The following is a 24,457-nucleotide window of genomic DNA, read 5'->3' as shown; positions in this document are numbered from 1 at the left end:
TGAATAAATAATTTCTTAAGCAATCCCTTCCTCCAGCCAGCACTCTTTGCAACCACTTTCTTACCTCCACTTCCTCTTTAAATACCCCCACTCATGCTCCTTCCCCTGTGCCAAGTCTCCCTGTACTGCTGTCTCATCAGCCACCACATTTCCCTGTTTCTGAGATATCGTTCCATATCTTTCCCTTTTTCAGAAATACTCTTCCATATCTTTTCTTCTGTGCTCAACTAATTCCTCACATCCTGCAAGACATACCTACAAAACATTACCACTTCCTTTTTCTTTCTTCATCTATCCCCATTATAAGGTACAAGTTGTTCCTGCAAAATAGTATACCCCATACATAAGTGACTATATCAAAACTATTACACCTAGAAATTTTAACTGTATGATTAAAAGTATCCAAAGAAGCACATTTGTATGAGACTTTAAATATACACTAGTTCAGTAATTGTACATATTGTACTTGTATTGTACGGAAATCTATTCTGTTTGTTCTTTCTGATATTGTACTGAATACTACTACTGTAGGTTTATTGTCTGTATTGTAGTGCATTGTAATGTATTTTTTGCTTTTGCTTTTGTGGAGCTTTTTTCCCCCAGGCCTCTGGTGAAAATGGGCTGCCCACCCAGATGGACTAGCTCCATAAACAAATGTTAAATAAAAAATAAATACATTTCTTAACATTTCCAGACTCTTAACACCTGCAATTGTCCATAGATCTGGATATCAACCAGTTATGCCTCAGAACAAATCATATGTGAGTTGTCAAAAAGCAAAACTTGAAGGGATTCCATCAGCATTGTGCTGGAATGGTTATCTGTCCACTAAAATATAGTTTGAGGATTCAAAATTCTTTATCTGTGTCAGTGTTTACACAGTTATGAGTCAGCTATATCACCGTCTTTTGACAAAGCAATTCCTGTCTGATAGTATTGTCTTATACACATAACATTAGTTATGCATTGCCAGGTTGCAACCCCTGCCTATCGAGATCCACACTCTATTGCACTATATATCAACTGCTGATATCATGAAATAACACAGAAGTAGAGGTATCAGAAAATACACACAGGAAAGAGTGACTTAAGCATTGTATTTGAAAGGTTATGGCTATCCTAAAATTTAGTCTATGGGTTCAGAATTCTTCATCCATGTAAGTGTTAACACAAATGTCCTCAGTTTTCCATGTCACCATCTGTTAGGTAAGTCAATCTTGTCTGCCACTGTTTTCTTAAACACATACAATAATTATACATTGTCAGATTAAAACCCTGTCTGTTTTATCTGCTGATGTCATAGGAGAAGTCTTACAATAAGTGTCACACAACACACATTTGAGGGGATCACCTCATCATTGTATTGAAAGTTCTATCTTTGACCTAAAAGGGAGGGAAGGAGTTGGGAAAACTGTTGCATAAGCCATGGGGGAACAGTTGGATAAGCCAGTCTTTCATGTCACTAGATTCACATATTGCTGGTATCAAACACCTGTCTAAATCCACATGCTATAGAACTGTGTATTAAATGCATGTGCCTCAAGAGAAGTCTTACAATATGTGTCATACATTTAAAGGGGTGACCTCATTGTTGTGTTGAAAAGGCTGTTTGACCTAAAAGGGAGTGAAAGAGATAGAGAACTGTCAGATAACCAAGCCTTTCATTTCACTACATTCACACTATTGAAACATTGCTGGAACACCTGCCTATCTATGTCCACTAATTGCTGTACTTCGTTATCAGCATTCCCAGTGTAATGATGCTTGTGGGCATTCCCAGTGTAATGAGGCTTCTCTTGAATTTTACTTTGTGCGATAGTTAGAGCAAACCATCATAAGTAATCAATGATGAAGAATAGTTGTGCTGCAAGGAGAATTTTTGAGTAGGTAACAGATGTATCCACTATTCATAACTGAAAATGTTATGATAAATAAAACTCTAACAAATGATATACACAATGGTGGATTCAAACAACTGCCAAAGTTACTCAACATTGTTTGGATCTGTGCATTATCTGAGTACACCACAGAGAAAGTCATGTTTCAATCTGAAAAAAATCACACAGCTGAAGTGGATTACACTTCACAAGAGTACCGATAACTGAAAGTTCCCATATGGTGTACATCAACACAAGTGCCTGTTATACAGATTATTGCTTCAGTATAATATCATTGTCCCATGAATGTGTTACATTTTGCCATGATAAGAAGTGTATTTTTCCTGTATCAGTAAGTATTATAAATGCTATGAAGTACAGGCACACAATCATCTTAAATGTTCATAATTTCATAAGATCATAGTTATATACAAGGCTAACAACCACCAGGGATTTTATAAACCTAGCTGTGCAACCCACCCCAACTGTGCACCTATGTCTTCTTTTTCTTTTGGATGCTCCCATTAGGGGTTGCCACAGCAGAACATCTGTATCCAGTTCTTCCTGTCCTCTGCATCTTGCTCTGTCACACCAGCCACCTGCATTGCCTCTCTAACCACAATCATAAACCTTATTAGGCCTTCCTCTTTTCCTCTTACCTGCCAGCTCCATCCTTAGCATCCTTCCCCCAATATACTCAGCATCCCTCCTCAGCACATGTCCAAACCAATGCAATCTCGCCTCTCTGGCTTTGTCTCCAAATGGTCCAACCTGAGTTGACCCTGTAATATACTGATTCCTAATCCTGTCCATCCTCATCACTCCCATTGCAAATCTTAATATCTTTAACTCTGCCACCTCCAGCTCTGACTCCTGTCTTTTCATCAGTGCCAACCACTCCAACCCATATAAAATAGTTGGTCTCACTACCATTTTGCATAACTTCCCTTTCACTCTTACTGGTACCCATCTTTCACACATCACTCCTGACATTCTTCTCCACCCACTCTACCCTGTCTGTACTCTCTTTTTCACCTCTCTTCCATACTCACCATTACTTTGATCTGCTAATCCCAAGTATTTAAACTCATCCATCTTCACCAGCTGTACTCCCTGCACATCCTGATTCACTGTCCCCACATCATCCAACCTTCTCTCTCCCTCATTTTCTTTATTCATCAGCCTCTGAATGTACTCTTTCCATTTGCTCAACACATTCTCCTTGCTTGTGACTACATTTCTCTTGTTATCCTTTATCACCCTAAAGGGCGGCCACGGTGGTGCAGCGGTTAGCATTGCCACGTCACAGCAAGAGTTTCTCTGGTTTGATCCTCGGCTGGGGTGCCTTCTGTGCGTAGTCTGCATGTCCTTCCTGTGGTCGGGTGGGTTTCCTCTGGGTGCTCCGGTTTCCTCCCACATCCCAAAGACATGCTGTAGGTGGATTGGACACACTAAATTGGCCTTAAGCGTGAGTGTGTGCATGTGTGTGCCTTCTGTGGAAGGTTGGGCACCGGGCTGGCAACTCGACACTGTAAAACTCCACTGCCAATCATGAGCGGACGGTGATCCGCTGTGGCAACCCCTAACCAGGAAAAAGCCGAAAGAAGAAGAAGAATCCTTTATCACCCTAACCTGCTGCACATCTTTCCCAGCTCGATCCCTCTGTCTACACAATTGGTACAGGTCCTTTTCTCCCTCCTTAGTGTCCAACCTTTCATACAACTCACCATACACCTTATCCTTAGCCTTCACCACCTCTCTCTCTCTCCTCACCATAGACCTCATCTCCTTCCACTTCTATCTATGTTCTTCAGTTCTCTGGTAATCCCACTTCTTCTTCACCAACCTCTTCCTCTGTATACTCTCCTGTACTTCCTCATTCCACTACCAGGTCTCCTTGTCCTCCTTTTGTCCAGATGTCATACCAAGCACCTTTATAGCTGTCTCCCTTACCACCTCTGCTGTAGCTGTCCAGCTGTCTGCTAACTCTTCACTACCACCTAGTACTGTCTTAACTCTTCCCTGAACTCCACCTTACAGTCATCCTTTTTCATCTTCCACCATTTGCTCCTTGGCACTGTCCTCACTCTCCTCCTCTTTTTCTTGATCTCCAGCATCATCCTACAGGCCACCATCCTTTGCTGCCTAACTATACTCTTCCCTGTCCCCACTTTGCAGTCTCCAATCTCCTTCAGACTCGACATCCTAAACAGGATATAATCCACCTGTGTGTATCTTCCTCCACTCTTGTACAGCATCGTATGCTCCCCTCTCTTCTTAAAATATGTATTCACCACAGCCATGTCCATCCGTTTTGCAAAATCCACTACCATTTGACCTTCTGTATTCCTCTTCTTAACACCATACCTCCCATCACCTCCTCATCCCCTCTGTTCCCTTCACCAACGTGACCATTGAAATCCACTCCAATCACCACTCTCTCACCCCTGGTACACTCTCCACCACTTCATCCAACTAGCTCCAAATTTTTCTTTTCTCATCTATCACACACCCAACTTGTGGAGCATAGGCAATAACAACATTCATCATTACACCATTAATTTCCATCTTCATAAACATCACTCTATCTGACTCTGTTTTCACCTCCAAAACCATCTTGACACTGTTCCTTCAGGAAAACCCCTACCCCATTTCTCCTCCCGTCCAGGCCATGGTAGAACAATTTTAACCCACCTCCGATATACCTGGCTTTATTCCCCTTCCATCTGGTCTCTTGCATGCACAGTATATCAACCTTCCTTCTCTCCATCATATCAGCTAGCTCTCTCCCTTTACCAGTCATACTGCCAACATTCAAAGTTCCTACCCTCACTTCTACACTCCTAACCTTCCTCCTCTCCTCCTGCCTCTGGACATGCCTTCCCCCTCTTCTTCTACTTCTCCTTTGGTAAACAGTAACCCAATTTCCACCAGCACCATGTTGGCTAGCAGTACTAGTGGCAGTCATTGTTAACCCAGGCCTTGACTGATCTGCTATGGAAATCTGTATTGTTGTCCACATATGTGATCTGGCAAAAATTTTACACCAGATGTCCTTCCTGACATAACCCTCCCAATTTATCTGGACTTGGGACTGGCACAAAGAAATACACTGGCTTGTGCATCCCCAGGGGCTGGGTTAATTGTGCCAGTGTGTATCATAGACATTTATTAGGAGGTGGTAGGTTAGTTAGGAAGTTTCTGTCTACGTGTCTTCCCAGATCCCTGATTACTAGATTAACTCTCAGGGGTGTCTTATTGCTGGGGTAATTACCCTGGGTAGCAGTTTTCACAAAAGGCATTATAATGCATTTCTTGGCAGTGAGTTTTAGCCTGTGACTTTAGCATCAGTCATTTGTCTGTGTTAGATCCTCATGTAAGGTGTCTGCATCATAGGAAGAATCTATAAAAGCTCCCAGTTTTCAGTCATTTTCAAACTTAGTCAGCCAAAGCCCTTGGCATTAGAAGTAGATACCAAATAGGAGTAGTTCCAGCATGGAGCACAAGGGTACCCCCACTGGTGACCGGTCTCTTAGTGGAGGTGGTGTCACCAATCCTGACTTCCTTGGTCCTGTATGTGAGCCAGCTGGCAATCCTATGTGTTGTGTAGGAGTTTATGCCCAGTTCATTCAGTTTGTCAACTATACTGGAGTGAGGTATTGTATTGTATTTGATGCTTTAGCCAGTTCCAGGTAGGCAGTATGTACCATTTTCCCTCATCCATTGCCTTAGTGACTTTCTCAAAGAAGTCCACCAAGTTTAGTAGGCATGATCTTCCTTTGATGAAGCCAAACTGGGTTGAGTCCAGTATCTAAAGGTTGCATATGTCTTTGTTGATCATTTCCACTATAATTTGTTCCATGGCTTTGCATATTGGACTAGTCAGACTAACAGGTCTACTATGTATCTAACTAGTGTATCACAGTTGTCTCCCAAGTCAGTAAATGTAACTGAAAACTTCTCACTAAGGCTTTTCTCTTTGATGCACCATTGGCAGGAGTGGTAAGAAGAAAATAATTGTACAAAACTGCTCATGAGTCATACTTGCAGGGCATGAACTCAAAGGTCTTAATATTCACTCTTGTACTGCCCAGGCATGTGCATGCCATCGTGTAGGTACTTACTCTATGTTTACCTGCCCAGCACAGCATGCAGATTGAGTAATTCAGGAATTATAATGAGATGAGAACTAATTAACATATTCAACATGCCCAGATGAGAATAATCTACAGCATATAAGCAGCGCCTGGGCTATAGAACATCCATCGTGCTAGGAAAGAAAGCTTTTTTTGCAAAGTGCTGTCAAACAAAACTGATGCTAATAATACAACTGTCAGATTTGGAATTGTTTTCACAGAACTGTCTGAAATCTTTCATGGTATGTAATGTTGTTTACAAGTGCTAATTACAGTTTAGTTTACATTTTGCATACTTTTGTTTGCAATGACTGCTGACTAGCCTTGCAAAGTTGTGCTTTTGTAATGAAAATACTGAACATGTGTTATTGCATTTCTCCTTTACTTGTATTTCATGGGGTTGGGTTGACATTCTTTATACAGTATGTCCTTTACATGTATATTGGGGTTCAGTTAGCATTCTTTGCATGTTCAAACATGTGTGACTTGTAGCAGCTATGTGCGTTACAATTAACCAACTAGTCTACGCTTATGCTGTTCTGTCTGCCTAGCAGTTGTAAAAGTATTTTTCTATGCACATGCATTAAGTTCATTCAGTTTTGTAGTGACATGTACTGTATCCATTTGTGGTGGGAGAGTATATGGGTATGTTGCAGGGTTTGCAATAATACATTCAGAACTGCTTGGTACAATTATAAATGGTGATGCCTGCATAATGAGTAGTTGCTCTCCTGAATTAGATTAGTCTGTAGCATACTACTCCCTGGTGTGCTGCTGTTTCAGATTCAGTTTTCTTTTTTGTTTCCTATCAAAACAGGGTTATGGTTCCCAAATTGAAAAAGAAGGGTCAAGCCCATGGAAACCTCCATTCTCCGATGCTGAGAATGAAGTTATAGTCCAGGCTTTTCCATTTCCATGGGGTATGGCTCCTAATCCTCGTTTATCTGAAAAGCTCTTAAGTGACTGTGTCTGGCAACAGATGGTCAATGATGTGAATGCTGTGTGTGACCAGGTTGAGACTATCCTAATGTCAGACACTGGACTACTGATATGATTAAAAAGGCTAGAGACAGATCAAAGGCTGTGGCATCACAGAGAATAGTTACTTGTGTGAGGCAACTACCAAGCCACCTCTCACTGACATGCAGCAGCTCCTGTTAACTTTAAGGGATGCAGACACATCAGAAGACTTACACGTTGCTGCTATTGGTCATGGGACAGAGATGGAGGACAATCAGAGCATTTCAATTAGTGATGATCCGGGTATCACATTCAAATATAATATCAAGTATTGAAAGTTTAAGGATTCTATAAAGTTGTCTGAAATTATCTGGTTATAATTCCTCTATCAACTGAAATTTGTCTACATTAGTAACAAATATGCCTCAAGGTTGATTAAACAGGATGATACCCTGGAGTTCATCCATGTGCAAATCACCTTAGATAAAATCCCTTATCATACTCTAGCAAGCTATAGATCACCATCATGCCTCTCAACTGTCCAGATTTTCACTGAATGCCCAGATTTCCAGCTCATATTTTTGGTCTGTTCCCCATACATTTTGTGGATTTCTGACAAATCACTGGGATAATGTGAAGATTGAATTCACTAAATAAAGAGAAGCATTTGGGTTTCAGACTTGAGATCCTTCAGAAAATGTATGTTAAAACAAACCATGTTACTCAAGCAACTTTCTAAGCTTATAAAAATTAGTATTTAAAATATGCCCCTATTTTTGGCCCTTTGTCAACCCACTTTGTCAGGCTTTGTCAAGATTTCTTGCACTAACAGGTTGAGAGGCATGGTCACCATGTATGTCTCAAGAATCCCACAGATATTATCTATAACTACTAGAGGCACTCTCTGTCCAACCAAACACTCAATTCATTGGAGACTTTAACTACCCTTCTATAGACTGAGGAAAATACACTGCCTCCAACTTGCAGGCACAATGTTTCCTGGACTTTACTAACACAAATGAGCTTGATCAGCTAATGCATATTTCAACCAGAGGTTAAAACATACTGAATCTTGTTCTCACCAATATGGGAGAGCAGTACATCCACAACAATCCCCCCACCCCCCGTGTCACATTCTCACTGGTGAGGTCAGATCACAAAGGTGTCTCATTCAAAATAAAAATCAACATAGAAAACCCAGCAAAACTTGTTGCAGTTAGAAACTATTCTAAAGCATACTACATCCTATTAAGTAACAGTTTGTCAAAATTCAGTGCCCTGCCCTACCCAGAGTTCACAAAACCCTGTTCAGAATTATGCACATAAACATTGTACAAACACGTAAATGGACAAATAGAGGCTCCTGCACCTACTAGCAGTAAACCCAAAACAAACACCAAAAACAAACCACACTGGTGTAATTTTAATCTTAACAGGGTATACAACAATGTGAAAAAAGTCATGACTAAAGTCAGGAAAAACTACTCTTATAATAAGAAATCACTAATAAAATTAAACAGGAAACTAAGAGGACTAATTAAATCCAACAAGACCAATTACAGGGTCAAGATATCTTCACAGGCAAAAGACAACCACAAGACCTTCTACAGCTGTGTCTGACACCTCAAAAATAACACACAGCAGTGTGCAGAACTAGTAGTAAATGATACCACCTTCACCGACTAGACTGTCATAGTGAGTCTGCTGGCTAACAAATTTAGCTCAAACTTGAAGGGGTATTTCAGAGCTACACAGTTAAGACACCAATACATAGCACAAGCAGAAAACTATAATTCAAAGTGGAAAGGGTTGATGATAAAACATGGGGAAATCTCAAGAAACAAGGAGAGACTGGGATTTTGGATGCAGCCCTTTAAGAATAACAATAATCATGCAGAGTATTATATCCACAAAGGAGCGGCAAGTATTCTAAGAACTAAACCAACATGGGAATGGAGAAAAGAGATTATGTTGATAGGGATGATTGCAATTAGGGATACAGACAATATGCAAGAGGTTGCCAGAATTTATTGCACAAAACTGGCAAAGGAACCAATGTATTGGATGCAAATAAGTAGAGAGGAAACGGTAATAGAATGGGAAGATGCAAAGAATTTATTTGGACTGCAGGTTTATGATTGCCTTCCCTATCAAGGACTGATATAAGAGTACAGGCAAAGAGAAAGAAATAGAGGGGTCCTAAACGAAAGACCAGCATGGGTACAGTTTTAATAGAATCTAGAACAGAAGCTGCCATTAAAAAAGGAATAATTAGTAGAGCATATAAAATATTGCATGATAACTATAAGAATCATTAGGAGAAGATTAGAAAGGATTGGGAAGAGACTGGATAAGCAATTCACAAAGAAACAATGGGAGGATATATGTATGTCTCCCAAATATGCAACAAATTCTAGAAGATTTAGGATTTTTGCCTGGAAATGTTTACACAGATATTTTTATACTCCAAGTAGACTGCAAAGAATTTTTCCTCAGGCAGACAACAAATGTTGGAAGTTTGATGGGGAAGAAAGAGATAATTGAGAACATATTTTCTGGGAGTGCAGTGAACTGGTGGACTTCAAGGATTCCTTGCAGGATGCACTGTTGGAGATGCTGGGTGGGCAGATTGGTCTGACAAGGGAGATGATTTTTCTGAGCTATGGTATAGAATCGGAATTGCCTAGGCATGGTAAGACCTTGCTGTGTCCAATAATGGTGGCTACCAAAAAAGCAATTACTTGAAAATGGAAATCAACATCTAAACCAACTATACTAGAAGTAGTGCCTATAGTAACAGAGAGAAAACAACTGGAATTGAAATCTTTAGAAAAGGGTAGGAGCAAACTACATAGGGAAAAATGGGAACCGTGGGAACAATACATACAAGGAAATAATGAGGTTTAAAAGGCAGCAGGACTTAAATGAGCTATGTAATGTTTTACTTAAAAAGACTGAGTAGATTATATGTGATGTATAATGTTTGTAATTGGGAGTGTGCCAGTATGGATTGTGATGTAAAATGCTTGCAACTAGGATTGTGTTGGTGTGGTTTGTTTTCATTTGTATAAATGTATGACTGCCTATGTAGTAAGTGGTGGTTTAATAAAGATGTTTCCTTTAAAAAAAAAGAAAAAAAAAGAAAAATAAGGCAGGAATTGAATAATTTATGCAATGTTGCTTAGGTTATATGACACATAGCAATATATGTGAAGTAAAATGTTTGTTATGGTAATTATAGTATGGTTTCTGTTACACAAATGCACAATTGCCTGTGTCACAAGTGAAAATTCAATACTGTACCAGCCAGTGGTCACTGTCAGTGGATGTGACTGTAGACAGAGAGTACCTAGAAAAGGCATGACATTACTGGTGGATGGCAAACCCCACTGGTGAGTGGTGTCAGTGCAGCATAAGTCTCCTGATGGTATGTTCCCAGGGTATGACTCTCAGAAACTTGCATATACAGCAGCTGACATACCAGTCTGTATATGGTGTACACATTTGGCAGCATGCCCTGCTGCCCTAATATTCCCATAAACCTTGTCATGACAGTCAGCAGGGACATGGGTGGGGGTACATCAGGGCATACAACACCCAGAGTGGGGCAAGCCATCTCACTGTACCGCCCGTTCAGGCAACATGTACAAAGCACTCACTTAGGCATCCACAATACTGTCAATGTAGGGGTCTCTACATAACCAACTGTTAACGAATGTACACAACAAAGGGACATCCAACTCTAATAGCTGTTCTGTAAGCAGCAGTGCTCAACAGGGCACAGTATCAGGTCCTCTCCTGCTTGGACTGCATGTCTCCACAGTACACGCAGGCACTGACTGACTGTGGCTAACAATGTTGGCTGCTGCCTGCTACTTGTGAGCACTCATATAGACAAATCCATGTTTGGTGATATAGTAATTGTCATAGACACTAACTGATTATATATGTACTATCCTTTCCATCAGGAAGAACTATGTCTCCTGTTAGTAGCACAGCAGTCCCTACATGTGGTGTACCTATGTAGAGGTGACAGATAGCCACACAGACCTGGCCACACAGGTGCACAACTCATGTGCCATACATTAACATGTCTGTACAGTGGTATGGCAGGAATCATGTGGCATAGCTGCAGCCACAGTCACTGGTAGGTGACATACCCATATCCTCCATATACTCTTCCCTCAGCATGCCACTATCTGACTACAATGGTTATGTTTTGATGTAACCTTCCAAGCTGTAGTGGCACTTGCAGACAACAGTATGGTCCCACACAGGGTCACATCACATCTTCAATATGTGCTCAATGCTGTTCATCTGCAATGCATGTCAGTGCCACCTGTGCCATTCAGCATACTCATAGATGATTTGTGCCATGCATTCAGGACAAGGTGTGACCCTGCTTGATTGCATATGTTGCCTATCTCATAGTAGATGGATTAGTCACTCTAAAGACATTAACCCACTATGTGAAATTAATAGTACATGCTTCTTGGAGACATTTGTGTAACAGATGTAATGCACTCTTGACACAGACCCTCCCTACTGGAACAGAGAGCATCTCAGTGCACCTCTGCAAATGCCATCTCTATGATTGACGGGGCCAATGTCATCTCAACACTGGGGGTGTGGCTGCATCTCTCAAGGACTTGAGCAATATGTGCTGTTCCTGTGATGAGGGGTAGCTTTATCTCCAATTGTGATGGCTGTATGGCGATCATGCTACTGACATGCATATCTCCTATTGTTATGTGACATGATGTACAATGCTGTCACAGCCTGACATACACACACATGGCCACATTCAGGCTAGCAGCACTTCCACTCACTGCAAACAGGACATGGCACTGTGCACACATAGTGCATGTTTGCTGCATATACAGTGGAACACATAACTATGAAGTGGTACACAATACAGAAGACAATACAGGATGCATACACCATGTCTCATGTCTGCTAGTACTATCCATGTAGGACACATAATGCTTGTTGATATCAGCAGGCGTTGTTGTAGTTATTCATTTGTCAGGCCACATCACCCATAACCAGTAAAGTAATGTGCACACACACACACACACACACACACACACACACACACACACACACACACACACCAGGTTGGTTGCTGTGAGATTAGGACCTCTACCTATCTGTTGCTCCACACTCTAGCTCAAAGCACTTATTCCATGTGCCACAGAGTTTATCCAATATTAGACTGGCAGTCAGTGCTCTTAAGGTGGATGACATCAGCTGATCTTGTAGAAGAGGGCAATTTAGAGGCCAGCAGCTAGTTACAGGGCCAACAAGTGCATAACTGTTGCATGGGGATAGCCCATAAAGACATGTCTGTAGTGTTGAGAGTTGTTTGCTTTAAGATTAGAACCCCTGTTACACACTATAGCTTGCAGTACTTATTGCATGTGCCACAGAATTTACCAAATGGTTAAAGGTCAGCCAGTACTCTTAAGGTGGATGACATCAACAGGCCTTGTAGAGGAGGGCAATTTAAAGGCCAGCAGTTAGTTACAGGGTCAAAAAGTGCATAATTTTTGCATGGGGATTGCCCATAAAGGCATGTCTGCAGTGCTGCAAGGGGATATATTTACACACACATGCGCGCACACACACACACACACACACACACACACACACACACACACACACACACACACACACTGAGTTGGTTGCTGTGAGATTAGAACCCCTACATATCTACTGTTACACACTATAGCTTGCAGTACTTATTGCATGTGCCATGGAATTTACCCAATGACCAATGGTCAGCCAGTGCTCTTAAGGTGGATGACACCAGCTGGCCTTCTACAGGAGGGCAAATAGGATAACCCATAAAGGCAAGTCCTTAGTGCTGCAAGGGGATATATTTATACATAGACACACTCACTGACTTGGCTGCTGTGAGAGTAGAACCCCTCCCTGCCTACTGTTACATACTATAGCTTACAATACTTATCATATGTGCCACAAAGTTTATCTGATGGTAAACTGTCAGGCAGCACTCTTAAGGTGGATGACATCAGCAGGTTTTGTAGAGGAGGACAATTCAGAGGCTAGCAGCTAGTTACAGGGCCAAAAATTGCATAACCATTGCACAGGAATACCCCATAAGGGCATGTCTGTAGTGCTGCAATGGGATATATTTATACACTCACACTTGAGTTGGCTGCTGTGAGATTACAGCCACCAACTATCTACTGTTACACACTATAGCTCACAGTACTTATTGCATGCGCCACCGAATTTACTTGATATTAGACTGTCAGACAGCGTTCCTAAGGTGGATGACATCAGCAGGCCTTGTAGAGGAGGACAATTTAGAGGCCAGCAGCTAGTTGCAGGGCCAAAAAGAGCATACCCATTGCAAGGGGATAGCCCATAAGGACATGTCCATAGTGCTGCAAGGGGATATATTTACACACAGGCGCACGCACACAGAGTTGGCTGATGTGAGAGTAGAACCTCTACCTATCTACTGTTGCACACTACAGCTCACAGTATTTATCACACACACTACAGGTTACATCTGTTGTATATGTGATTGCAGGCACTGTACTTGTGGAGTAAACAAAGTAGGCTAGTGTTCAGACACCATGTGTGACCTGCAGAGTGATATTGCTTGGTTCTGTTATTGTATCTAGTGTCCTAGCAGTGGGGTACCTGTTAATATCCCTGCCATGTGTGTGCAGTTACCAGTATGGACATATGTGACTGGCTGCAGATAGATAGGCAAACATGTGGCCAGGAACAATTTGCCCTGTCTAAGACATCCATTGAAACCATTATACATTACACCATCTACTGACCTGTGTCTGTCTGCAGGGTGACATTATGCAGGCACAGGGGTCTGTGGATGAGAGAAATATGCACTGCTGTGGCCTTTATTTGGTTCCTTTGGGCAACTGTTTTGATGTGCAGTAGCATTGTCACCTCATAGCAAGTGGTTCTCTGGCTTGATTCTCAGCTGCGGTGCCTTCTGTGTGGAGTCTGCATGTCCTCCCTTCATTTGTGTGGGTTTCCTCTGGGTGCTCCGGTTTCCTCCCACATTACAAATACATACGTCTGGAGCATTTCTCCCTGGGCCTCTGCTGAAAACTGGCTTCATTCCAAGTCGAACTTTCCCAGTTAACAAATGTTAAATAAATATATATATATATATATATATATATATATATATATATATATATATATTTAAATGTATATAACAGGGATGTCTCCATAAATGTTTTTGTGTGTGTATGTTATGTATATGTGTTATGTAGATATATGTGGAAAGTCTATGTATCATTGCAATATATATAGGTTTACTATCAAAATGGTGATCAGACTATGTTCGAATTTGGAAAACCGAATGCCCTAGTTCGACATTTGAAAAAACAAAAAGAATGTTGAACTCACAACAGCGAATGCACACTAGCCATTTGCTGTTGCGGATTCAACATTTTGAATGAAGATTGCACTATAGTGAGGCTTGGGAAATGTACCCTTTCCTTCACTGTAGTGCAATCTCGGAGTTTGTATATATAAGTAGCAGGGGGTGTGGGGGGGGCTTGCCTCCCTGCAAAAACGTTCATTGTGTATGACCAGAAGTGTGGTATTTTCGGTAAACGCGACATTCCTGAGATGTCAGCTTTTCTGAAATACCTCGTTCGGTCATATTTCTGTTCAGAGATATGATTTCCGACATTTTGGTTCAGAAATTTGAACAGTAACACATTGCAGGTGCGAGATTTTGATAGTAAACCTATATATATATATATATATATATATATATATATATATATATATATATATATATATATATATATAAATGTATATGTATCTCTCTGTATGTACAAACGTATTTCCACATAGCAGGTCTTTGTGATGAAGAGGTAACAGAAATGCACTCAAGTTAGCTAAGTGTAGGAGCATGCCCAGTGGGACTATCAGTACTTACAAGGCGACTCCTGGCCAAAGCTACCTGTACTCCAGTCTGGGATTTTGTGTGCTGTAGACATTGGCAGCTGCACCTGTTTCCACAGTATGGCACTTCCCTGAAATTATCCATGGCATTCCCCAGCTGTGTGCTGTACTTAATATGTGACTGGGATGCATAATGTAACCCCACAAACAGAGTGACAGTCTGCATACCTCTCACTGTACACATTTTTGCAGAATGTCAAGCATTTCACCCCATATGTCTGGTCTACTCCTCACACATGTGTAGTGTTTCATTAAATTATTGTATAATGCAGTCACTCAATAGTACTAAGAACTGACAAACTTAAGTGATGGACTTTATATACTGCAGATATTCTATTCTGATGCAACCTGCTGTTATACTACCCACCTTCTAGGTTAATCAGAGCATGTTTATTGTCTGTCTGTAATTTTTACCCTTTGTCCCCCAATTTTGTCTGACTTTGTCCAGCTTTCTTGCAGTAACATATTGAGGGGTATGATAATCTGTGGGAATACCACCATACGACTACTTCACATACAAAAGATATGGATGCTGCCAGATTCAAACCATCAACACCATCACCCATGCAAATGTCCCTAGCCCAGTGAGCTACACCAGGTCACCAGGAAGAGGTCAGTCATTCATGACACAACAGCATACAGACCTACATTATCATCTCTGCATTACGTGAGACATACAAAGTGTGCCCAGGTTCTATGTCACAACCCTGAGGTTGGCTGGTCTGCTGATATATCATTGCTGACATACTATTACAGCAGTTGTATGGGAACAATGATATGTTGGGGATGAGCGATGACCAGCCCATGATCTGCTGGCATAGACAGTAGTGCGACTGTCTTGTGACCCCACTGTTTACCATCTCCCTTGACTAATGTAGTGGATATTCCAGCCACACGGCCTAGTGAATATTATGGAGCATATACTACTGGAGTGGATACCTGTCGTCCCATGTGGCTGTTAGTTCTCTCCAAGTAGCCCAGTAGCCCACTATATTCCCTTGCAAACATGTGGCAGGTCCATACATATGCTACTGTATTCTAGTACTCCCTACAAGTGGTGTATAGGCGAGTGGCTTACTTTGCAAATGCAGCAGTTGAAAGACCTGTAGTTTGGGGCTGACTCTGATGCATGCACTACACAGCCAATACATGGTTAGGTACAGGTTGTGTGGGATGGCTGGCATCATTGTTACTATATGTATGCAAGTTGGAGTAAGGTGTCAGTCCCTAGGGCCCTAGGTTGTCAGTGTATGTGCTATGCATTGTCTCTACTGGGCATGCCTACGTCTGCCTACTGAGACATCCTCAGGAGGGTTCCTCCTCTGTGTCCTCCTGTGGGTGTGGCTGTGGGGACCTAGGCACTGGTGGGAGACTAAGTATCCCTTCCCTTTGCTGATCCTGCCGCAGCTGTTTCCACAGGATCATATTGGCTCCACCAGATATATTGAGGCACTGGAACCATGATTTCTGAAGCCCAAACACAAGCTCTATGATGTTCCTAGTTTGTGCATGTGCCTCATTATGACATTCTTCAGTGGGTGTGTGCATTTCTGATGGGTGTCATCATCCACAGTTCCAGTGAGTAGCCAGCATCCCCCAGCAAATGGCCATGTGGGATGACCCCCCTAGCAAACATCTGGTACAGCTGTGATGCATGCCAGATATGGGAGTCGTGATAACTGCCAGGGCTGCCAGCACACGCATTCAGGGTAATGCCCTGGGCATTGCACATGACCTGGCAGTTGATGGAGTGATACCCCTTGTGTTTGACATAAATTCTACCCTCCTCACTGGGCGGTGCCTTGATGTGTACATGAGTGCAGTCTATGGCACCCAGTACCTCAGGGTAGGGTGCTACATATTAGAAGTGTTACATATTGCTAGCCCTCACCTCAAGGGTGAGGGGAAACGATATGTGATCACTAGCATATGGTAGCATGGCATCCAGGAACTGGTGGAGCACCCTGGAAGCTGATGCCTGCAAGAACCCATCATGTCCCCAGTTGGTCTTTGGAAAGTACCTCTGGCTAGTATCCTAAGAACTACACATACCTTTGTGTCCACTGGGATGGGTTCCCCTACATTGGCTTTGGGTCTGAGTTGAGGTGGCAGAGCTTTTACTTAGAAATAAACAGAGCAAGAAGTGCATTCAAGTGACCCAATCATCCTTGCAACATCAGAAATGTAATGTTTGTCACACATATCGACTTGTAATAAATACTAAATAATGTGAAAGTGGACAGACAGCAATTACCATGCTGTTAGCAATATTGAGAATAGCTGATTTTTAAACAGCACAAGTATATCACAAAACGTAGGTAAAAATGTATTCAGACCACCCTCTTTAAAATTATCAGTTAAATGGATTTGAACCCTGCATTAGCTGCCCTTTTTCTCAAAGCTCATTGCACTTAAACATTATGCCACAAAGAAAGTTACATCACAGGTGCAGTTTCTTCTCTAAGAACTATCCAGAGTGCTGCTGGCCACACACCACCACCAGACTTGTTTACTCTATGTAAGACAACCTAAATTAAATTTCTCACTTTTTCCTTAGGCAATGAAGTGTAGTACAATACTATGAACCTCTGCCAGTCCAGATTGTGCAATTCCAAACAGCACACAAACAATGAAGATAATAAAATAAAGGTATTGAAATGGAGGAAACATCATGTTCACAAACCACATCATCTGTAGATTAAACCCCCCAGAACACCAGGGCATTCAGAAGATACAGTTCAGATTCTATCAGGATGTGTACCACACAACATATACTGTGAAAGTAACAAAGAGGTTAGCTATACGCAATATGTGACATATTATCAATTGACATAACAGTTGCAACAGCAACATTTCCTGACCTTTGACCTGTGTACTTTGCAGTTAGATGTGTGCATAGCAATGATAATGGCAACAGGGAAGATAGAACTTTCCTCACAATATATACAATTGTGAACACTTCACCTCTTTGCTTCTCTTTATTTTGTGAACATCATTTCCATATCTATTCTTCAATAACAAGATGGCTGTGTGTTGCCTTGCAGATTATATCTGTTTCAGTGAGTAATGTACTTCCTTAGAATTGGAGACAGAACTATATTCAGACAGAAACTTTTCTCAAAAAAAATTCATATCGGTGTTAGAAATGTTGCCCTCCTAAGTCAGTCAATGGTAGTCATAAAATTGCTTGCAAGTCCCTTTTCCTCTGACACACACTGATTGATGCTGCACTCAGTCTAATCATTCCCACTTGCAAGCACATAGCAGAAAACCCTTTTCAGTACTCTCCCCTGCAGAGTTAAGGTGTGTGAATGCACCAGTGTCCTTATATCATGTTTACATTCCCTGCACTTTGTGAAAATTGTGGAATTCATGAATGCTAATGAGTTCAACCTATTTGTTCAGGGCAGAGAAGGTTAAGCTTGCACTATATGAAGGTAATTGTGTAGTTTATAAACTTCTATTGTAGTGGGAGAGACTGGATCCGCAAGTGACTTGCTGCAAAGGTAGTTGTTGTTATGACCTAATTTATGTATTTGAATCATATTTATGGTTTCCATTCAACAATGTATGTACTGCTGTAACTGTCTGCATTATTCTTAGTAGTTCTTGGCATGGGCATGTATATCACAGTTATTTCTTGACTATGCAATACTTTTCTACCTAATGGTGGCAGTTTAGTGGGGATTTTCACTATTGAAAGCTGACCACTTCATTCAGAAGACTGATGTATGAATTATTACCAAGGTCATGGATTCTTACATTAGTAGCAGTGACAATTTTGTTAAGTGGCAGTTTAATGGGGATTTTCAATATTGAAAGCTGACCACTTCATTCAGAAGACTGTTGTATGAATTATTACCAAGGTCATGGATTCTTACATTAGTAGCAGTAACAATTTTGTTAAGTCTTAAGTCTTTTTGATGTATACCTGGCTGACCTCCACAGAAGCATATATCAGACAAAAAAGTGTTATTGTTTCTTGACAGATGTAGAATTATTTTTATGCTACAGTGCACTACACAGTGACAGAAATGTGTGTTGTACTATGAATCTTTTATCTATCTTCTTTCATTGTTTTGCATTGGGGGTGAGGAAAATCTTAAGTTGTGTCTACTCATTTGAAGCCTTCCCTTTTTCGCGCATTTTGTGTATTATGGAGAAGATGCATTCATATGAACAAACTGATGTAGATGACCCTTACTTATGGACTCAAGTTCACAATATGAACAAACTGATGTAGATGACCCTTACTTATGGACTCCAGTTCACAATATGAACAAACTGATGTAGATGACCCTTACTTATGGACTGCAGTTCACAATACCAAGATTGCTGTACTGCTTGCATTATTCTCAGTAACTGTTGGTGTGCCACACATTTCTTGGCCAAGCAATATTTCTCTACCTAATGATGGCCATTTAATAGGAATTTACAATCTTAAAGCTGATAATTTTTTTTAGAAGACTGTTGTATTAATTATTGCCAAGGCCATGGGTTCTGGCATTACTAGCAGTGACAATTTTGTTAAGGCTCAAATATGTACTTGGCTGACCTTCATGGATGTGCATATCAGACCAAACTGTGTTAAACATTTTCCTTGACAGGTGCACATTTATTGTTTTTTTTTTAATGCGGCAGTGAACTACAGAGTGACAGAAATGTTATTCCTGATATGAATTTTTAATCAAGTTCTTTCTTTGTTTTGCATTTTGGAGTGGGCTGTATTAGCTGATATGAAGCCTTATTTTTTCATGTATTTTATGTATGATAGATGGATGCATTCATATTTTTGGGTTTAACCATTTTTTGTTTTTGTACTTACAGATTTTTTCTTTCTTATGTTTCTTGTCAAACAGGGCTAAGGCACGCAAGACATTTGCACCTGGAAACTGCCATACATTGACGCAGAGAATGATGCCATAATTCAAGCCTTATGTCGCCATGGGTCATGTGTCTTAGAGAGAGAGAGAGAGAGAGAGAGAGGCAGGGGTGACAAGTCCACCAATAACTGTATCTCTGAGCAGGTGGTGAATGACGTGAAAATTGTGGGAGGCCATGGAAGTACATATTCTAAAGCAAGACATAGGCCTAGTGACATCATAGGTTCATCGGTGTGTACTAGGCTAATGGCCATGGATGTGGGGGGCTGTGCCCCCACCCCCCCAACTATATATACTAACACCAGGATCGCACTACAGTGGGGAAAAGGACATACACCTTTGACTTGCCTTATTGTACTACTTATCAGTGAAATAAGTTTTAGGTGAAATGAAGTTTAGGTGATTTGGTCTCAGTGAAATGAGTTTAGGTGAAGTGATACGTACCCATATAAATATATATATATATATATATATATATATATATATATATATATATATATATATTAAGAGAGAGTGAGAGATGGAGACTCAATGGGCGACAGAAGTGACAGAGAGGGAGAAGGAGGGGGAATAAGGTGGGTTAGTCTAGTGAACAGTAACAGTTTCAACTAGAAGTGTCTTATTCTGCAGCTGTAAAGGCAATTGTCTTCTGTTTCTTCTGTTATTTGCTTGGTGATGCTTATCATCCCTGTTTCATCTCTCACATCTAGGTGTGTCACTGCACCACACACCACACATAGTAAGGACACTTTCTGTATTCTTATTAATATCCAGAATGTAAATGTATGTGTAACTTACAGTTATTTGATTTCAATGCGTTAGCACCTTTAAGTTGTAAGATTAATTTCACATGACATAGGTTTGATCCTCCTTTATTCTCTTGTTTTCTTGTTATCATAGCTGATCCTGCCAGTGGCATTGTGGAATTCCTGCAACATGATGTCAGGGTATTGGTAGCCTCTGATGATGGTGGCAGTGATGAAGAGACAAGGCCTCATGTGTGAAGAAGGTCACTCTGACAACGAGGTTGTGTCTCCAACATCTCCCGCGCCTATTTTGGACACAGTCAGTATGCTTATGCATACCCATGACACAAAGACCTTAGACATAGGACAGCTTGAGGATGACTCAGTCGCTTAGGGTTGTGTGGTTACATCAGTAACAGAACTGGCTGATTCTCTTCAGAGTCATCAAGATAATGAGGTGCACAGCTGGGTTGTTAGAGGTGCTCAGAGGAGGCCTTCTGTCCTTCCTGCTGGTGATATTTGTATGTGATAAGGCTGTTATTCTTTGTGTGTGTGTGTGTCTGTGTGTGTGTGTGTGTGTGTGTGTGTGTGTGTGTGTGTGTGTGTGTGTGTGTGTGTGTGTGTGTGTGCTGTCCTTTACCTCTTGCTCAGAGCCATGGCATTCTGTGCACGCCTAGGGCTGCCAGCAGTATGTAATTGCCATATGACATATGTGTTGGGCAGTCACGGAGACAAAGGTATGTTTCATAAAAGTCTCCGAAGAGACAGTGTCAACAGCAAACATTGTGGGTTCTGACATGCAGGACTGGCTGAAGTGTGTGGGTGACTCCTTGGACAGGAACAATGACACAATGGATTGGGCAGTGTCTGTAATGGAGCATCTCTTGGGGGAGGGTGGGCATCCACATGGCCAGAGAGTCACTACATCTTCTGGTGTTAGCAGACATGGTGTACAAGATCCTTCTCCTATAGTGACACTACATCCACTGCTCCATCACTGATTGATACTTTCCAGCATTCTGACTAAATCAGATTGTTCATATTATATTCATACTCCTTTGTTAATGCACACATTCAACCCAGTTATTTGTGTCCATCTCCATTTTCATCTGATATGGCACATGCAGTGAATAGAGAGGTTGGTAGAGAGCCTAGTACAATAGGCAGGGGGTTGAATCTGGTAACATCTGTCTGTCCGACAGCAGAGGCTTGCACACAAACAATAGTTATGGCATTGTCCTATGGTCTCATTTTCAAGCATTATTCTACAAGGTAGTGAATCCATAGCCGTTATGTTAGGGAAATGCTGTAAACTCTTCAAGGGTGTTCTTCATGATATAACAAATATGCATCATCCTGTTGCATGTGTGATTGTTATGCATCTAATAATTGTCCTGGAATGTGTTCAGAAATGATATGCTGTGAATGTTTATTATGTCATTCATTGCTCAGAGGCATTACCTATTCCCAAAAGAAGTATGCTCTATACTGCATGTCTAAATCCAGAGATGTCTTTATTCCTGCTAGTATTTTCATCAGACTATACAGATGAGGGCTTTTGTGCTGAGGAAACTGATTAGTTCTGTGTTACAATCACTTTATTGTGTGTTGGTGCTGTTGAATTGCTATTTACTGCTCCCTGTAATTCCATCTGAGCATGCCTAGTATAACGATGTCTGAGATTTTTGCAAATTAACAAAGGAAAACTTGAAATTATGAAATGTCACCCAATCCGTGCTGTCATTTGTCAGTTATGTAAGGTGCGTGCTATTATATTACAATTTAGCATTTAAGTGAGTAGACAAAACTTGCTTGTCTATTACATGTTTTTCGGTGAGAAACGCTTTTCCAATGGGTGTCACTTTTCTTTGCAAAAACATGTCCATATCTGATGTACATGACATTACAGCTGTAAGACCCATTCATTCTTGTTAAACATGCTGAGGTGGAGAATACAGCAGTGGTGCCATCTTGCATATATAAATTCCCTGTATAAACATCTCATATGCAATTACTGCATTCTATAAATTCATCCCATACTGTATCTTCTGCCCTTGCTCTTACCTCGACTCATCATTTTATTAAAATGTTTAGCACATTTTAACTCCCATTTGTTACACTGCAGCTTCATAATCTCATCACATCATTTGACAGCATGTCGATTTTTATTTATGTGCATAAGATGGGCATTGTCATTGATATTGTAATTATCACTGCACTAATATGGCAGGATTTATGTTGGGAATGTTTCTTTGACACTTCAGCATATTTGTCTGTGGTATACCACTGCCTTTACCCATTTCCCCTTGCCTATTAATTATTACGCAGTACAAACCATTAATCCTTATCTACAATTCCTCCAATTCATTTCCCCCTCCTTCAGAATTGTTTCAATGTACTTGTCCCTAGTACCTCAGGGTTACAGTGAGTGCTTGTATTTTGCATTTGCCTATAAGCAAGCCATTTTCTTTACATTCTGTGCTCATGCATGCACAAAACGTTGCTTGCAAATGTGTAGGCATGATGCACAGCATGCATATCCGATTAGCGCTGAAGCTCATCGCACTAACATGCTTACATTGTGTAGGCTTAGAATGAAGCCCACATGATTGTTAATGAATCCCAGGGATAATATCGTTCTTTGCATCACACTCTCTACTCAGCATGTCGGCTATGATTACCTGGCTGCAAAGCAGCTACTTTAGATAGCACTGGGTTACTGTGATCTAGCATCATTGTCTCTGTACAGCTTAATGGAAGGTAATATGCTGTAAAATTACAGGCCTTGCACATACCTGGGGATGTGAAATCAGTATGAAGGACCTCCTGACATGGTCGTGGGCAGACATGGTCCCTATAGTGTGAAGTAAAGCTGTTATCGCATTGCATTATCGGCACAGTTCAGTAATATTCACATGCAATCACTTAATTTGCAAAACACTGTTGTTCTATGGCCTATGTTAGCATGATAAAAGGAAGAGTCACCATTGTGGCACTGAACACATTACAGTGAGCCATTTAAAGCTAACAGTTTATTGTGCAGAAAATACTAATCATACTTGGCAAGTCAAAGGTAATTAGGCATTTTATAACTAAATAAAGTATTTGATTAATAGTTATGCACCCATTAAAATGCAGAGGATAAGGGATTTATAAACAATTAGAATAAATAAAAATGTACTTTACTTTTCTTCATTGAAAGTGAAGAACTGGCAGTCACATAAATAAGTGCATATTATTTGACAGTAGAATGCATCAGTGACATAAACTTTGGCTATGTCATTGTCTGGGAAGCCAGTGTGTGTAAACAGCTGGGAATTACATTCTATAAGACAAAAAAATAGAAGCAAAAATTATTGTAAAGAAATAAGCTTTGCACTTTTTTACACCTTACAGATACGTATATTCAGATTCTATGCTAGAAATGCAAAAATGTATAGTAATTTTATTTTTCTAAACATATCTAAAATTATTTAAAAGCTGACTAAACGATAAACAGCAAACTCATCCCAGAACAGACCAGCACAATCCTGAATGAAGCAAAACCACCCCCTCTACCAATATGCAGGACCTGTTCTGCTATGTATATGCACCTGAGTGCGCAGACTGCATTACTAATTTAGAGAACAGTGTACGAAAGTTAAAGAAGTAATCTAAATGTAAAAATATACCAGTTTTGTTTGGTGCAAATAGCACAACAAACTGCAACACAGACTTGGTTGACTGAATGAACTTGTTTTGAATTAATCCCACCCCTCCCAATAAAAAGCAGAGAATGAAGAAAGAACTCTGGCAATAAGTTCAGTGAATAAAAGCACTGAATCTCAAGGACTGGCACTGTGTAGAGTACTGTAAGGCAAGCAAAATGTATATGC

The 24,457-nt window shown here is 40.8% G+C and overlaps 1 protein-coding gene across 1 annotated transcript in view; it reads right to left on the bottom strand.

The window, feature by feature from the left end:
- Window positions 1-24,457, bottom strand: part of LOC122794667 (plasma kallikrein-like) — a 526,744-nt gene that overhangs the window by 279,057 nt on the left and 223,230 nt on the right. Inside the window, exon 4 of the mRNA XM_044063289.1 lies at window positions 23,769-23,907. Coding sequence (XP_043919224.1) covers window positions 23,769-23,907 — 139 coding nt within the window. The remainder of the gene's footprint in view (window positions 1-23,768; window positions 23,908-24,457) is intronic.

This window comes from Protopterus annectens, chromosome 2.part1 (assembly GCF_019279795.1).
Source record: "Protopterus annectens isolate FY-2018-M chromosome 2.part1, PAN1.0, whole genome shotgun sequence".
Lineage (NCBI taxonomy): Eukaryota > Metazoa > Chordata > Ceratodontiformes > Protopteridae > Protopterus > Protopterus annectens.
The sequence above is the reverse complement of the archived record's forward strand: the minus strand, read 5'-3'. Positions and strand labels throughout refer to the sequence as shown.